At 30.5% G+C, this 18163-nt stretch overlaps 1 protein-coding gene across 2 annotated transcripts in view; it reads right to left on the reverse strand.

Annotated features, from left to right (window-relative positions):
* LOC130623682 (protein hobbit-like) overlaps positions 1-18163 on the reverse strand; it is a 38160-nt gene that overhangs the window by 10996 nt on the left and 9001 nt on the right. For both annotated transcript variants that reach the window (XM_057439192.1, XM_057439193.1), the window contains exons 15-42: positions 14024-14196; positions 13564-13588; positions 12655-12826; positions 11795-11972; positions 11451-11507; positions 10864-10994; positions 10431-10529; positions 10072-10180; positions 9721-9838; positions 9080-9191; positions 8868-8953; positions 8549-8618; positions 8264-8362; positions 7162-7221; positions 6760-6856; positions 6585-6655; positions 6306-6445; positions 6099-6171; positions 4956-5052; positions 4725-4823; positions 4366-4437; positions 4090-4145; positions 2800-2938; positions 1765-1861; positions 1554-1638; positions 1082-1162; positions 463-629; positions 19-136 (exon numbers count right to left, since the gene is read on the reverse strand). In XM_057439192.1, coding sequence (XP_057295175.1) covers positions 19-136; positions 463-629; positions 1082-1162; positions 1554-1638; positions 1765-1861; positions 2800-2938; positions 4090-4145; positions 4366-4437; positions 4725-4823; positions 4956-5052; positions 6099-6171; positions 6306-6445; positions 6585-6655; positions 6760-6856; positions 7162-7221; positions 8264-8362; positions 8549-8618; positions 8868-8953; positions 9080-9191; positions 9721-9838; positions 10072-10180; positions 10431-10529; positions 10864-10994; positions 11451-11507; positions 11795-11972; positions 12655-12826; positions 13564-13588; positions 14024-14196 — 2881 coding nt within the window. The remainder of the gene's footprint in view (positions 1-18; positions 137-462; positions 630-1081; positions 1163-1553; positions 1639-1764; positions 1862-2799; positions 2939-4089; positions 4146-4365; positions 4438-4724; positions 4824-4955; positions 5053-6098; positions 6172-6305; positions 6446-6584; positions 6656-6759; positions 6857-7161; positions 7222-8263; positions 8363-8548; positions 8619-8867; positions 8954-9079; positions 9192-9720; positions 9839-10071; positions 10181-10430; positions 10530-10863; positions 10995-11450; positions 11508-11794; positions 11973-12654; positions 12827-13563; positions 13589-14023; positions 14197-18163) is intronic.

Here is an 18163-nt window from a genome sequence, read left to right on the forward strand (position 1 = left end):
TATGTCCGTCAAAGTTACCTGGTAAGCAACTGATAAAAGTCCAGAACAGATGGTGATTTCAAAACCAACTTCTTGTTCAAATGATCCCCAATACGTCACATTTAAAGATGGAAATTTAAAATCAACACCAACTAATCTAGAAAATAAATAACAGTAGATAAAAGATATCTTTTAATCAAAACTATACATTGTTTATATTTCAGATGCACTCCATCCCTTTGGGTTAATACCTATATATTTCGTTAAGGTTGTGTTTTTTTTTGCCTTGTATGAAATATATCAAACTATCAAATATCAAATCAAATATATATCAAAATCTAAATGGTACTGCTTTGTTTAAGAGTTGTTAATTCATCATTGTGGCAAACATTTTTATTATGATTAGTGAAACATAAGACCAAAGAGCAAATTAGGAGAGAATATACGCAACTTCTTTGTAAAAAAATACAAATTTTAGCATACTTGAAATGTCTTCCCAATGTTAGTTTCCGCGGTTTCACATTGTTAAACAAGGGACCACGTTTTATTGGTCTTGAAACTCTGCTAATCACAACAGCTTGATAATTTTGAAACCAGCGAAAGGTACTTGCATACAAAAACACATGAGGAGGGTCATCTCCTAACTGCGTCTGAATTTAAGAAAAGTGATCTTTACTAGTTAGTTTCCAAACATACAAAATTACAAAAAATTAAGAAACTTTTACTACGATATTGTTGATTAAAAATATTTGGAAAAGAAAGGTAAAAAAGTAAAATTGTTTATAAAGTCATTGTGGTGCAAGTGAAATACTTAAGTTTCAAACATTTATTTAATGCGTTTAAATGTTTATTTTAACAATTGTCTGTGCAGTTTAGAAAAAAAATAATTTTACGATCGCCTTGAACTTCAGAAACTTTTCGAGCTACCTTTAGAATTGACATATAAAACAATCTTTCAATAAAAAATAAATAAACTAAATTAAAAACACTGTGAACTTTTAGAACTAGGCTCTTTGCTAAGTTTCCTATAAAAAAACATGCCTAATTATGCAACAAAAGGAACAGCTAACTGGAAAAAGAACTAAGGAAGATGACACATTACCTGAGAATGGTCAGTGGATACTTCCATGGAAACATTCATATTTAAATTAGAAGAACGAAACATAGCATATGAATCATGTTCCTAAAAATAAATATTCCACACACAATATTCACACCTACTATTACACAGTTTAGTGACAACAAATACACCTTAATATTATTGGTTTCAGGTTGAAGAAATCTATGTTTCAACTTTTCAGGCCGAAAGAGGTCTATTAGTAGAAGATGCAAATAAGAAATGACATTTACTTTAAAAGACAAGAATTTTTCTCCAACTTTTTCATTGACATTAGGTCTAATTAAAATTGTTCACTTTATGGAAAGCAATAACAAATGGTAAGACCAGTGTTGAATACACGAATCACCTTATCACTGTCAAGTGTTTTTTATTACTTATTTTACTATTCAAAATATTTTGAATTTAATTTGCTTGCACTTAATTCTTAATTTTCCTAAATATGTATACTTCATACTTCTTCATCAATGTAATTTGGATTGGTTGGATAAACATTATGGTGATCATTGCAGTCTCCAGCACATAACCATTCCAACTGGAACCTAAACAAACACGATAAATAAACACTGTTCTTTCTTTCTATAAACCTTATTTATGATAAAAATACACTTCAAGACTTTAAACAGGTGATAACAATACAAAATAGTTTAATTTCTTAATTGGATTACCCTAATTTGAAATCAGGAAAGTGTATAACTTGACTGTCATCATATTTTGATGCTGTACGAGTAAATAAATCAAAGTCCCCATCAATGGAAATTTTTCCTATAAACACAAAACATTTTATTATAAGTTACGATGTAAACAAAAACATTACAAGCAAATGTTAGGTTATACAATTTGCGTTACCCTATGCTACATATTACATTTGCAGGATTTTTGTTGTAATTGAAGAACCTTTAATTACATTTTTCTATAGCATAAAAAAATAGAATTTCTGATAAAACATGGGTATAATACAAGTGGGACTAAGCTACTACATTAAGGTCAGAATAAATTCCACAATCCCACTTTGTCCTTAAACTTGAGAAAGCATACATCCATAGATAAATTTCTTTTTTTTTTAATTGAATAAAAATGAAAGATATTCCTATAAAACCTGCCATTGCCGAAACACAACAAGATTTATATATCACTACATTGAGCTAATAAGTTGTCAAATTGTACAAAGCCATCACAGCACTTTATTAAAATACTGAAAATTCATCACAGCAAGCCTAAACGTTTGTTACAAAATCACTACAATCGTACAACGTGTAAACAAACATTGCTGTATTACGTAAATGGCTTTCGCATAAAGCCTGAACATCATCATCGTCCTTAGAAAACTGTCAAAATGTTATTAGGCTTTATTGAAGATACCATAGCATGCATTGAAACTTTTAAAATATTTTTTCAACTATAACAATGATGGCCTTATGGAAGTGGTGCAATAAAGAGTTTATTTAAACAAAACTTCTTCAAATCGCAAAATGTATCACAAATAACTGCAACACATCTTAAATACTTATACACAAATATGTAACATCAACAAGACACCCTCACATTATCAGAACATTTTTGAAAAAAATAAAATTAGTAGTTCGGTATTTAAAATAAATATAATATTTTATCCTCAAGTTTTCTCATTGGCATTTTTTTAAAATGGGCCTTCATAAACCCATATTTTTTGCTCCAACACAAAGCACTAGCAATTAAGTTACCATTGGTCCATTCCAAGGTAACAGCACTCCACTCAATCTCTAATGTCTCTGTAGTATTGTATGGATCAGTGGAGGCACTCAACAAAATATTAAAGTCTGCAATATCGGCCTTTAATTTACCATGAAATAATAATCGCATCTAAAAAAGCAACAAAAAAAGATACTATTATTTTTTACTAACATTTTACAATGCTTTTATACAAGGCTAATATGAAACTGGAATTGCAATTTTTGGCACTGTAATTTTTAGCACCGTAATATCTTGCACTATGAGTCTCTTATTTGGGGACTAATACATGCTTATTCATTAGGAGTGTACATTCTAATCAGTTATAAAAACAAACAAAAAAAACAACAAAAAACAAGTGGATACTCGTAGTAAAATACTTTACATGTAAAATATGACAATATAAAATTCTTGGTAGAAATAAAAAAAAACTTATTCCGAAGCTTGAAAGAACTCTTAGCACGTCCTTAAATAAAACAAAAAAGTGACAATGTATTTCTTGACACTCACACTCACACTGAGGCCAGATATTTATTTTCGCATATCAAACTTGTCTTTTATGATACATGGGAATAAGAACTAGTTATTGTGCGGTACAGAGTAAATAAGGCACATACTTTTTAAGTTTGGATATCTTTGTGGAGTTTAGAGCCTTCAGGTAAAAATATAATAAAACAGACATATTTAGCTTGTGTTGAAAGTTAAATTCGAAATGTCTTAAAATACTGAGAGGAGGAAACGAGGCAAACCCTTATGAATAGTTATTTTTTTATGTAAAGGAATAATTATATCAAATCAAATATTTTTTCATAATTTTTTCATAAATTTTTCTTAAGTTTGTTGATTGTATAACTTTGTGCAATTATGATAACAAGATGATGAAATTTTACATCAAAAACAAACATAGGAGTTTTACGAAAATACTCTAAAATATTAGAAGATGCAAAGATTACAGCCATGAAATACATCATCATTCTTTTAGCTTTATTTAAGAACATATAAAGAGTCTTTTTAGGCTTTAAAGTAAGAGAATTAGAATAAAATAAGGCTTATCCAAAGTTTAGTGTCCCATGTTACCTAAAAAATTTACATTGTACTATTTACACGTAAAATACAACATATATTGGATGTATTTATGTCTTTTCCTAGTCAATAGCCTTTGAAATATATCTCTGCTAGGATTCCTTAGAAAATTTGACATTTTTAAACCAGTTTACCATCTTTTAAAAAAAACCTTATTTTATCACAACACACTCCAGTTCAAATTACAAATAATATCAAACCTTATCCCAGAAGGGAAGAGGTGGACTTGGATCAATACTGGCCTTCGAGAGAATATCTACAAAAACAAAAAAATATCCTTATATAGTATTATCAACGCATTAATCATTTACTTGAAGTTTATGAATATATAACAGCAACTATTATTTTTATTATTATTGCTTTGACATACAGGAACATCACAGTGAAACAAAGATTTTTACCAGTACTAGGTTAAAAGCTATAAAAATTGTTTTCTTATTTACCCACAGGTGACTAACTGTATTTAAAATTTTTACCGAACGCTTGGGCCACCATTGCAAATGTGGGTTCAAAGTGAGCACCCCATGATACTTGACAGCTTGACATATCTAAAAAGATAAATCGATAAAAGTATTCTTAAGGCTGTCAACCGATTTTTTTCCAGAATAGATTGTGGGACTATCAATTCAACTGAACATCTTTCACAGAGTTAACTTAACCTATGTATAAGCAGTTAAAATAAAAACTTTGAAATTGCGTTTTTTAAACCTGTTTTTTAAACTTTATTCTAGGCAAACAATTACAAATAACAAATATATATGAATGAAAAAAAAAAAATCAAAATTCACTTAAATAGACCTTATTATTATCCATAAAATTGAAACAATAAACATACCCCATTTTAAATCATAGTAAAACTTCAAGGGTGGCATATTTTTCACAATGGTTAGTTCTTTCCAAGGTTGACCAATTTCAATGTTTAATTCTCTCGTAGCTACAAAAAAGAAAGTGAAAAGTTACTATAAATCAGCCTCAACAAAAAGCCCATTGCTTGTGATCTTGCCTACTGGAATTGTTTTTACAGAAATCAGAACAACTTTTGTTTATTTAACTTTGTGGAGGTTACCTGATTCAACTCCGCAAACTTCAGATCCAATAATCATTCCACGTGTGGTGAAGGATTCAATGGATAACAATGGTTGAGGATAATCTCGAATCAACATCTAACAAGCAAAACCAAGTATGTAATGTTGCAGATGTTAAGTGCAACCAAAACAATGAAGCATACGTAGTGAATATGCTTATGAATGCAAAGGCCATTAAATTTTATGTCATAAGAAAAAGCAAACTATTGAACACAATGTGTAAGGCAAATTTGAGGTACCATATTTTCAAAAAGGAGGTGGTGGAGTGGCAACGCATTCAGCTTGTAATGATATGGTTTCAAGTTCGAGTCATAACTCGGGCATATTTTAAAATGTAGTGTTTTTCACCAATTTCGTGCCATCTACTGACTGCTAATGGGCATGTGTGGCAGGCAAGCAAGTTAAAACAATGCCATACGTATCTCTAGCGGTAATGTAACATAGTTACAGTCTGAGGGGAGGAAGAGGCAGCCGTTGGAATGGAATCTCCAAGGACGCTAAACTTTCCGTTACTTACTTATTCACTTACTTTTGATAGGCTTGTCTGTTTATAGAAAAAATTGAACACAAGCTTTAATATGGCTTAGGATTATACTCACAAGATCATATAAAGGGCCTGGTTTGAGTAAGCTACACCATTTTAAACATCTTTTTAGTAGTTCTCATTTTGTTTCTGTAACCGCTAAATGTCGGCAAAGTTTGAGTCGTTGTCCTTTTAATGTCAAGAATTATGACAATAGAAAATATGAAATAAAAAACTGCCAAAATCTTTAACGTGAATACCCTAAAGGGAACTCGAGGTATAAAATGATATTGAACTTACAATTTAAATATTCTATTATAAAAAAAGGACTTGTTAACCAACTTTTAAGCTCTATAAAGTCCAACAACATTATTTTACCTCTGGTTCCCTTTAAGACAAAAATAGCTTTTTCAAAAATAACCAACTTTAAGATCCCCAAAACATAAGTTCATAATCGTTATCAACTTATATTCCAAGTAAAAATTGACATCTTAACTTCAGGTTTGATTTTCCCTATAATGCTTACGAAACAATCTAATTTGGAAAAATCTGAAAATCTGAGCAAACCTTCTTTTTTGACAATAAAAAAAGTATAACCTACCTTTAAAAAGTTAAATTTCCCACTGATCATTCTGCCCCATAGCGTAGTAAATTCCAGGTTATCAGGAAAAGGACTGAAATTTTAGAAAAGGAAAGAATTATTTCTTAATAACAAACATAGGCACTAAGCTTTAAGGATGTTGACGGACAAAAATTATCTGCAAAATGGAGAAGCAAACGAAGTAAACATAATTTTTTTTCTCCATACCTATCAGGGTCCACTGTTGTCATATGTGATATAATATTTTCCTTTCCATGCAGTGAATCATCAGCAAGTACTGACAATTCAATTTGTTTGAAAAAAATCAAAAACAATGTCTTCCGTGGTGGACGATCTTCGTACATTTCCTAGTGGGAGAGAAGCTCAAGTCAAAACAAAAATATTTCACCAAATCACTCATGACGGTGTCACATTCGATGTACTTTGAATTAAAATTCTGTAGCGAACATTTATCAAGTAAAAACATTACCAAGTAAAATCTCTTACTTTTGAACGATCGATATATATCTGGGCATTCTTTTCTTTTAAATTTCGTTTGAGCTCATCCAACTTCTTTCCTAAAGAAAAACAAACTATCAGTTTAATCTAACGAACTGGTTGTTTTGACTGATCAAAGGATGAAAAGTGCAGGTAAAAAAAATATACAAAATACTACTTGTACCTGAAATGAGTGCTCCTTTTTCTGATTTGATCTGATTCAACTTTGCTTCTAGTTTTTGTTCTCTTTCAATAGCTTGTTCAATTTCATCACTCAACAACTACAGAAATATAAATCACAGCACTTAATGGATTTTTTTTACATCTATTACCCAGGCTGATATATATGCTGTTATCCAAAGTTAGAAAATTTAGATTCAATAACAAACCCTGCAGACAAATCATTAAATTTAGTGATTTAAGCAAAACATCCAAATTCTTGTTCTATTGTTTTTCCTCATGTCCTCAGATAATCAACTATAGCCTAGGTTTCAGTGCTCTATTATTACCATATGCTTGCTTTCAACATTATTAGATAATAGCCATTGAGTAATACAACTTATTGTGAAAAATTTAGACAACTTACCAAAAAGTTATCGCCAAGGCGCACTTCAAATGGATCGTCATCAAACTCAACTGTGACATTCTAAATTGATCGTCAAAAAACTTTGCATCAAATAATTCGGTGGAATATACATAGCTGTAATTAATTATACAGAACAGAGTTCAATTTTAGATTAATTTTAAATAAAGTCCATAGGACAAGATAAATTTTGCTAATATAACAGCGGGGTTTTAGCAAGCCTTCATTTTGTCTGTTAGACAGTCAATTGAAATTACTAGTTGACTTTTCCAAGTGTCTATTTTTTTCTACAAGTTGCTTTTCTTTTTTTACCAGCCAGTACTAACCATGATTAGGTTTCGTTACAATGGTACACTGTGCGATTTTTTACACTATTTTAATTCATGTATGTGAGGCTAGATCATTTGTTTCTAATTTTATTTACCATCAGTGAGATCAGAAATAGTTCCGCACAAGGACTTAAAATGGTAGCAATCGAGTTATAAAACACAGTAATGTCTTAAAACTTTGATTGATGTTATGAAAAATCACTGTCTTGAGAGTTGCTTAAGGGCATTTGAAACCATAAAATTTCAAAATTGTTCCTCTGGATGCCACCATGGCCATCGTCTCTCTCGAAAATTCGCCATTGGGGCTAACTGCCGCAATTTTAAATTTCTAGCTAACAACCTAACAACATTGTTACAAGTTAATAGAATTAATAAAAAAATATGCTGTAAAAAAGGAGAAATATTTGAGATTTTTGGTATCACCGAACAATAAATTAAAGAAAAACACAACATTTATAATAATAGTTTCTGTTTCTATTTTTGACAGTTTATATCAATTTCAGTTGCACGTAAAAAGGGGCAGAAAAAGATTAGTTGTAACAGTCATTATTAGCCATTTGTTTTATTTGATGATGCATTGAAGAATAATAAACGTAATTAAATTTTTAGGTTGAAGGCATAAAAGAATTGTCTAAGGTTCACAATCAACACTGATTTTGCCCAAACTAGGCCCAAAACCTAGGCTTTTGGCTGAAACCTTTTACGCAGGACAAGCATGCTTCTTCAAGCCATGTTACTTTTTGTTTTTAATTGCTGCGAAAGTTAAATTAATCTACCTCCAATTTGATATGCAAGTCGGGGAGTAATGTTTCAACATAATCAACAGGTTTTGGTTTCTTGTGTAAAAGTTTTAGCATCTTTACTATAGCTTGAAACTAAAGAAAATACATCAAATTATGTAACACTATGATAAATGACAACTACAGTTATTTTAATTTACGTCTCGTATTCTGTCAAAATGTTTTTAAACTCTACTCTGATGGTTCAGTTGCACAGCTAATAACTTTATTTATAATAAAAATCGACACATTACAAAAAAATGTTTTAATAAAAAACTGTACCTTTTCCAATGATTCACCAAAATCAAACTTATACGGAAAGTTTGTGCATACATTATAAGCAGAAACACTCCTGTATTTAGAAAAGAAATCATAAAACCAAATGTAGTATCAAAATTTTCAGAGAAATCAGAGAAACTTATGTAGATTAAAATATTTTTTACCCAAAGTACCAAAGGCCCAACATGCATATTATTGAAATTTTCTCTGTTAAAAATATCTTATCGTAAAGAAACATTTAAATAACTTACTGTAAATTGTTAATGCTACCTAATATATTGGAGACAACGATAACATATGTTATTGTTGTTATGTAACCTACCAAAATTTATTCTCCACTTGTAGAGATTTAAAGTCTTGCCTTACATGGTGCAATGTTTCATCTTGAAGCTGCTTCGCTTGAACATTCTGAAAAATGTTTGATGCATAACACGTATCAAAATTAACAATATCTTGCGTTAGTAAAGCAAAAAAAAAAAAAATCAATTGATTTTCTTTACTTTCTTTATCTTTACAAAACATACAAATGTGTACCTCAAATTGAAAAATCTCAACACCATCAAACAAAAGCCCAATATTTGAATTTTCAATATTTATATCTCTGCCACATATATCAACTGCAAAGCCTGTAGATTGTAAAGCGAAACTAAAAATAATAAAAAAATTGTTGTGAGACAAATCAAAACAGTTACATTACACAGTTACATTGTAGTGCCTACATTGAATATTTAGGCTGTGCAAGTCTTGAAATAGTTCAGATAGAACTGTAAACTTTTTTCATCAGTCAGCTTATAATAGTTTATATTAAAGAAAAGATCATGAAATTTAAAATAGCAGTTAAAAGTTTCTGAGCATTTACGAAAAATTTTAAAATCAATTTATCAGATTTGATAACATCTTGGTGGTCCGTTCATTACACACTGTTGTTCAGAATGTGCAAGTATGTGCAGGAAAAGAAGTAACATCAATGATGAAGATTTTACGTGATCAATTTCAACGAAAATATGCATGTGTCAGTCATGCAAAATGGTACCACAAGTAGCAAGACGCATGTAATGAAGTATAAAAAGGACTGGTGAACCTGTGGACATCTCCACGGGCACTAACTAGTTTAAAAAATCTCCCTTTCAACAAATTTAGACTATTTCTATTTGTTTTCATATTAATTTTCTTACGTATGGTCTTTTGCTGTTGCCATGTTCAGAGCAAATGATGCAATGCTGAATTTCACCTCAAACGCATTTGAACTGTTTGGGTTTTTATCCTTTACTTTGTTTCGCAGAAGATCTAATTCTAAAATGCAAAACAACAGTAAATGTTTTCCCTAATAAATTTAATTGAAAGGAATATTGAATTGAAAAAGAATATTGCATTAAATTATATTTCTTTGAAAAACATTGGTTGAAAAGTAGGTGTTCCTAAAATCTCAATGCAAAACGAATGTTTTTTTTTCCACCACTTGTAAATGTGCGTATAGAATTTTTTACTTTATTTTCTTAAATTTCAAAGCAATGCAAAAATCCTACCGTTAACTGATTGAATACATGTCTCTACTTCAGTAATTTGTTCGTAAAGAGCCATGTGTAAATTTGGTGTCCAGTCGATGTTTACAACACCAATACTCACATTAAAAGTCTGTAACATAAAAATAAATTGTTTTAGTAAAGGCGAAAGTAAAAACAAGAAAAAACTCTATCTTTAAAGCACAAAATTTTTTGGAAATACACAATCCTAAAATGGTAAACATGAAATAACTTTACAATGTTCAACACATCACTTCCGTTATTTTACAACAAATACGAATAATTGGAAACAATCAGAGCTGTTTCATTATTTGCTGTTACTACACTACCAACTACAATCAAAAGCAAACTAGTAAACCTACCACAAGATTTGTAAAATTTTTTGTGCAAGCAGAAACTGATGGGATGACGAATAAGTTGTTCCTATACGTTTCTGATTTACTGCAGAAAAATACGTCACCCTAAAAAAAGGTTATTACATTATATAAATGAAAAGAGCAGATTATTACAACAAGAGAAAAAAAGCAATGGTATTGTTTTTTTAGAAACCCTTGAGTGTGAAAGCTAAGATAAGAAAATAAATGTATTCACTAGTTTTAATTTAACATACAAATAGACAAACATTTTTAAATAACAATAGAAACTCCTCCAATCTAACTCTTTAATACTGATGATACACAATAAATAAATTAGACTAGCAAAAATCTAAAACGAAAAAAAGTAGTGGAATAAAGAAAAAGATTTTAGAACATGACATTAAACAGGTGATAGAGTACATCAAGTGATTTTTCATACCGTTTTGAGTTGCCTCAACTCAGTGAGCTGGGTAAACACAACTCCATTGGCTTCCATCATCATTGGTTCTGTTTTGTCACCTGTTGCAACATTGAATGTGTCAAGTTTAAACAGTAGTGAGTTGTAACCACCTGAACATAAATAAAAATACATATTACAGGAACTTTGTTACTTGAATGACTTCCTAGTCATTAACCAGTGGGAAAACTCACAGGAATTAAGATTTATAAGACCTTAATAGGTGGAGTTAAAACTTTGGAAGTGTTGTCTATCATAAAAATATTTTATAGTTACAACGTTTCTTGACAATCAACAAGATATTAAAATTCAAATGTGTCACAGGCAATTTTTGTTAGCCCCCATATCAAACAGGGTTAAATATTCGTCAAAACCCCATATCATACACAATATATTGATTAACGTTTCAAGCTCTACAAAATAGAGATAATGGATTACCAAATTTCTTAAAAATATTTTTTGATACATAATCAAGTGAAATTTTTTACAGTATTTAGATTTTGTTACATATCAGCCTAGTCAACATAATAAAAATACTGCATAACAACAGAATTGGCATTTCAGGTTACCTTCTTTATCACCAATCATAAATAAGTTGATATTTTCCACCTCAACTTCTGCATCAACTAAAACAATAAAAATTGTTTTAAGTAAACTTGATTACGTGTGAGATTCTGCTTAATATCATTTCAGATTTCTTTTTTGAACTTGTAAATACGTATTCCTGACAAACAGGCTTCAGGAGACAAAATCATCTGTGGCTATTTGTTAGACAATTAATAAATAGTTAAAGATGATTTCCATCATTGCCTGTTGACGACATATGTAGCTGGCTTGTTTACAACATAATAATATTGGCTATTATTTAATGACTTATATTTTTAAAAGAAGTAATGGAAATAATTCAAATCACCTTCAAAAGACCTTTCATTTTTTCCTTCAGATTTTCCTTCTTTCATGTTTTGTTGGAATGACTTGATTTTCATTCTTCTTAACAAATTGATAAGAGAGGTACCCATAGCCAGTGACCATTCAAGTGAGATAAAGGTAACTTTTGATTTACAATTTATAAGACCTGGTTGCACATCAAGCTAAGGAATATAATGAATGGTTAGTGCAAAACTAATTATCCCCTTGTACTCTTAACCTGCTACCTTAGGCCTAGAACACTGGATGGTTGGGAAGCCGAAAAAACGTAAAACAAATACACCACAGTGTGAACAATATGTCCAAGGTCCAAGACTTCCCTTCTTTTCCCTCAATAATTCATATCTCCATTCACTTCATTTTTGTGCACAAAGCAACTGCTTGAAGAAAAAGTTTTTTCACATTTAACACCAAATCTTAATGAACATAATAAACATGTGAAAGTGCGACACATTAAATTAACCAGTAGTAACAACACTTCGGATCAAAAAAGCTGAAATGCCCACATGACATGTGTTGAAAAGATGATTAACCAGAATTCAGATTCAATACAAAAAAGGATTGTTACAAAGATGGCTATTTCCAAATGTTCAGGGAAATGGCTTGCACAAAATAAAGGTGATTAAGGTTTTTCAGATCAATACGAGCAATAAAGTGAAAATGTAACCCCTCAATTGACAAAGATATAGCTTTCCACCAGTCGAAATTTCTCACGACAAAAATTACATACACAGATCTATCAGATGTATTGAATATTCCTCAATTTCTCCAATCAAATTCCTGAATTTTTGACCTCATGAAAAAGCTAGCTTTTTTCAATCAGAAAAAAAACAATAAGTCACATACTTGTAAAGAGATTTTTCCAAGCTCAAATATTCTACCCCATGCATGTCTTTCAGAAGAAGGCAAACACGTAGGTTCATCATCCTCCAGTTGACATGGAAATGTACATGCGTTCTCGGTGAGAATATTCTCTACATTCATATAACAGTAAACATCATTTAGTGATATACCACAGCTACAAAGAAATGGATCAATTAAAAAAACAGTAGACAAGAAAAATTCAATGTACACTTACTGTAGAGAAGACTGGTAAAATATACCAATTTTTTAATACCTGCATTTATAATACCTGTCATAAAGAAAACTTTAACGTTAGAGAGATTATGGAACTAAATTGGGTAAGTACCCCAAACCTGGGTTATACCACCCTTTCTGGAACAGATGGATTGACAATGTCATCAAAATACTTTTATTTCTACCATTCTTTCAAAAGTACGTCACGTATCTATACATTTTTTGGCATTTACAGCTACACAATGAGCCAACAAATTTCTAAATTTTCTTTATTTTTTCAGTGTTCTTCTGTCTAAGTGCATTTTTCACAGTCCCTATCTATAGTTTAACAAAAAAATTTGAACCAATGGCATATTTTTATTTTATTGTTCCGTTATTTATTGAGCATGTTTGATTATTTCAATCTATTTAAAGTATTTCTCAAAGGACAGTTTCCATTTAAGAAAAACTATTTAAAAGTAGGGTTTGTAAAATACAGACACATTTGCATTTTTAGGTGGAATAAAACACACTGCACAGTATGTTTTTGAGGCTAGCATGCAAAACAAACATTAGATTTTCTAGGCTTAAAAACTGCAGGCCAAAGATAATCTATCTTCACATATTAGTTTCTGAACCTATCTTAGCACCTAACAAATATGAATCAACACAAAAAGTACAGAAATAACACTGGCTTACCATAGTGTTTTCTTGTCAATGATACCTGAAGAAATAAAATTACATATATTTTAAAATCTTACAACAGATAAAAGTTTAAATTTCAAGTTTAACAAACACACAAAGAATAACTGAATTACTCAGAGCACAGTGAACAAAGTTATTATTTCATGTAAAAACAGAGTGCAAGGGTATTTACAACATTAATACCCTTTTTTACCCTACACCTTTGAAACAATCATATCTTCTGTGTTTATACCATTGGTGGTTTTGTTGACATCTATCACAAAAGGGATGCTTATGTAACTTTATGAGGACATAATAGAAACTACTGTGAGTTTTATAGAGAGAAAATATGGAAAATCATTTTTATTAGGAGCCCCTTATATCATTCTACAATAAGTGCCAACAACTTTATAGTATTTTTGGCGGGAATTCTTATTCAACAATTCTAGGCAGTCAAATAATAAAAAAAACTTACCATCCTTGATACTGAGAGTCACATTTCCAAAGTAGAAGGTTGATAAAGATGAACCTAAGGATTCTTCTAATGTTGTGTACAAATCACATGAGCAATTTTCAAGTGAAACATCAGCATTAAATGCAAAGTTAGATAGCAATTTTGATTTCTTTTTCTTTGTCACAACAGCATCTCTAGGAAAGGTTAAAAAGATTTGGTTAGTCAGATAGAAATATCATCACAATCGAACCAGCCAGGTGCAAGCTACAACCCTGGATGTAATTTAAAAATGAATTTTTAAAATTGTAAACAATATTAACTTAGTATGCCATTTCAATATCAGTAACACACACTTTAAACTTGTCAATGTTTAATTACTGATGTCTACACCTCTTTTAGGATCTTATTTGATTTAGTTAAATTCACACACGGTACTAATTTTACTGACGGTAGCACACCTATATTTCTTGATTTATCGGGTCGTCTGGGGATGTGGAGCAGATTGTTTCATAATGCAGACATGATGAAGAGTGAAATAATAAACCGCTTAATTTATTCAATATTACATTCAATGATTGCTTCAAAATGAATAAATAAAAATCAGTTTCAAAAACACAAGGTGCTTAAGAGTATTATATTCTGTAATAAAAACAACATCTCAATACGAAGGTTTCTAGAGGAGTTAAAAATTTTTCGAATCAGGTACATACTATTGTGGAAAGATTATCATTTCTTGAACATGATAGTTTAGTATGCGACGTTTTGGGAGATCGTTTTCCTATCATCGGGCAAAGTAAAATGATGTTGAGCATGTATTTATATAATTGCAAAGGATCGAAATTCATAAAGATTAACCAATCAGAAACGAGCTGATAATTATAGTTAATTACAGTAATTAACATTTTCGGACCTAGATGTAGGTAACTACTTCTTCTGTAGGGCTAGTAACAAAATCTTAGGAAGCTGATACGAGATGATGTTTATGTGTTTGTTACGTTCACTGTTGATGGTTTCTTTAATCCTCTTGCCCGTTGTTCTGGATTCTCTGTCAATGATTTTCTTCTCATCCCAATTAAACTGGTGACTTTTTCTTCACATCTCCCTTTCTTACTGCGTGCATATGTTCTTGTACTCGTTGTTTAAACTTTCTTTTTGTTTCCCCTATATACACTGCATCACAATCTTTACACGGGATTTCGTAAACAACATTGCTTTGTTCTTCCAGGTTTATTTTGTCTTTTGGTTTAGACAAAGTGCTTCTTAGGGTGTCTTGAGAGTTAAGAACGCATTTGATCTTGTGTTACCCTAAAACTCGACGAAGGATCTTGCTGGTACTTTAAGAATTTCGTTCCTCTGCAATTATATAAATACATGCTCAACATCATTTTACTTTGCCCGATGATGGGAGAAGGATCTCCTAAAACGTCGCCTACTAAACTATCATGTTCAAGAAATGATAAACTTTCCACAATAATATGAATACTGAACAGACAAACCAAAATAATATCTTCAGGTACACACTATTTCTTTCCCATTAAAAAAATAACAAACTATTAAATTGATTAAGAAATTTTAGTATGCATACAAAGCCTGTTTTGGATAATTTGAAAAGACAAGAGATGTGAAAAGACAAGTTTTGACTAAGACACAAAAACAGTATTTTATATGCCGAAACACTCTCCCCTATGCCTTCTTAAAATTCTAAGTACATATTACCTGGGATTGGAATTATTTAAAAGTTCTAATGCTTAATACTGTAATTATTATTTATATTTACAGTTTTCAGGAGTTTTGTAAAAGGTTAAGGTTAGTACTAATGTGTCTGATGATTCTATATGATATTTTGTTTGTTATGTTTTTGCCTTGTTCGTTTCAGCATTATTTTAGAAATACTGCGGGTCTAAATTCTAAATTAACCAAATGAAGAAAAACAAGACACTTTGACCGGAGCTTTTAGAAACATGTCGTAACAGACTAATAGTAAGTTTTTTATTATTTTATTTTATTGATCAGACATTCTTTTAAGTTTTCGTCATTACCTTCATAACTACTAAAAACTTCAGACTTCACTCATATGACATCTTAAAGTCAAATCGTTTTGAGTTTTGAGTTGAAATACTTGTATTATGCCTTAACAACATTTTCATTGCTTACTTTTACATCTTCATATTCGATGTAAAGCTACCTCTCAAAACCTTGTCAAACTTTTTGGCAAAGAACTTTAAACAATAAGTAGTTGTTCACCGAAACATGTCTAGAAGATTTGCATCAAAATCAAAGTCCATGCATAAATTAAAATAGTTGTATCCTGTGGAAAAAAATAACTTATTACATATTAATTAATCTCTTATATCAACTCTTCTACAGCCATTGAATTCATAAATAATGCTCAAACTTGTTCATTAAGAACGAATCTAACACACATTGAGAAGATATATGTAGCTATACAGACAAAAGTAAATTAATTAAAAAGATTGCTATAAAACATTGAGGATATACAAATTTAAAAGAGCAGCAAAAAAATATTTTATGAATTCAACAAACATAAAAGCATCAACACTACAAAAACAACATGGACATCAGTGCTAAGCTGTTAAAGTTTTACCTTGAAAATGATAATAATATTATGCTGGAAGGGCAGGATTTTAATGTAGCAATAAAATTATCAGTGATTAAATGTTTTGTACCTGTTATGAAAGCATCGTTGGAAACAAAAATAAACGAGGGTCAGAACAAAACACATATAACGTTGTCTCAAGAATGGGACAAAGAAACAGTGAATGTATTTGTGAGAATACTTCAAGATAAAACATTTCACAGTAATATTTCATGGAGTTTACTTGTCAAGCTGCTACGATTTAGCCATTTCTATCAAGCTGAAGAAGTTGTAAAGTTTTGTTATAAAAAGGGAGAAAACCGAATTCCATGGAATACTCTTATTGAAGCAGTGCAACTAATAGATGTTTACATGTTTGAAGAGTGGGACGATCAAATTTTGTACTTAATAAAAACATATCCTGGTATACGAAAAGACGCAAACTGGAAAACACTTTTTGTTGAACATCCAATTACAATGTCTCGTATCATGTCCAAAATGTTTGAAAAGTAAACTTGTATATATTTAAAAAAAGTAACATTGCAGTTGCCTTTTTAAAAAAGGGCGACCAGTGATATTTCTTAAAAAATACCTTTTTAAGGAAACAATATTAAAAATGTAATTTTCTTTTATATGAAGAATATCAAAAATTTAACTGGGCTGGTCATTATTTTATTTCTCTATTGTTTCTATTTATCTCTATTTTTTTAAATACCAGCAAACAAACCAAATTCTTATAAAAAAGCATGATACAATATAGCCAAAATAAATAAAGAGGAGGCAGTGGTTATTTGGATGAGTGGACAGTGGTTATTTGGATGAGTGTTAGGTGTTACTAAAAAAAGCAAAACAAGGAAAAGGGTACACTTGGGTGGGAAATCTTTAAAAAAAAGTGAGAATAGTGAATAGTGTACACCTACACGCTTTTTTCTTTCATAAGAATATGCTTCATACAAAATATCAGGCTGGGATTTTGGATTCAAAACAAAGGTCTATTGTTTAAACAATCGAAAAAATAAACAATCATGATCAGCCTGGTTAGAATTTTGATATTCTTATACACGAAATTGTGTAACAAATTTAAAATTAAAAATATGATTAAATAAATATTGATTTACTTCCTCTATGCCTTCACGTTGGCTAGTATAAATATGGGAAGCTAAAAATTTAAGACTTTAATGCACCTAGTCAATGACCCGGATGTTGTGTTCCGTAATTTGAAGAAAAAATGAACACTTTCTGTACCAGCAAAGCGTTAATCCACATACAAAAGATATTTTTAATGTGCACTTTCAGAAGCTTGTAATACATTCACGAAAGCTTTTACACCACATTAAATTGATGCGTTTTAAAATAAGTTCTGTACATAGATTTAATTGTCTTTTCGATAGTATGCTTAAATCGCCTATTTTTTATGAAAAAAATTGCGTGGGTTTTGCTTTCCTAAACAAATGACAGAAAGAGGAAAATTCTCTGAATCCCTACAGTGTATTTTTAATCTTTCTTCATATGTCCTTTCCTCTTTACAGTTTACAGTGTTGTGATTAGTTATGCCTTGAAGATTG

Source organism: Hydractinia symbiolongicarpus, chromosome 13 (genome assembly GCF_029227915.1).
Source record: "Hydractinia symbiolongicarpus strain clone_291-10 chromosome 13, HSymV2.1, whole genome shotgun sequence".
NCBI classification, from domain to species: Eukaryota; Metazoa; Cnidaria; class Hydrozoa; order Anthoathecata; family Hydractiniidae; genus Hydractinia; species Hydractinia symbiolongicarpus.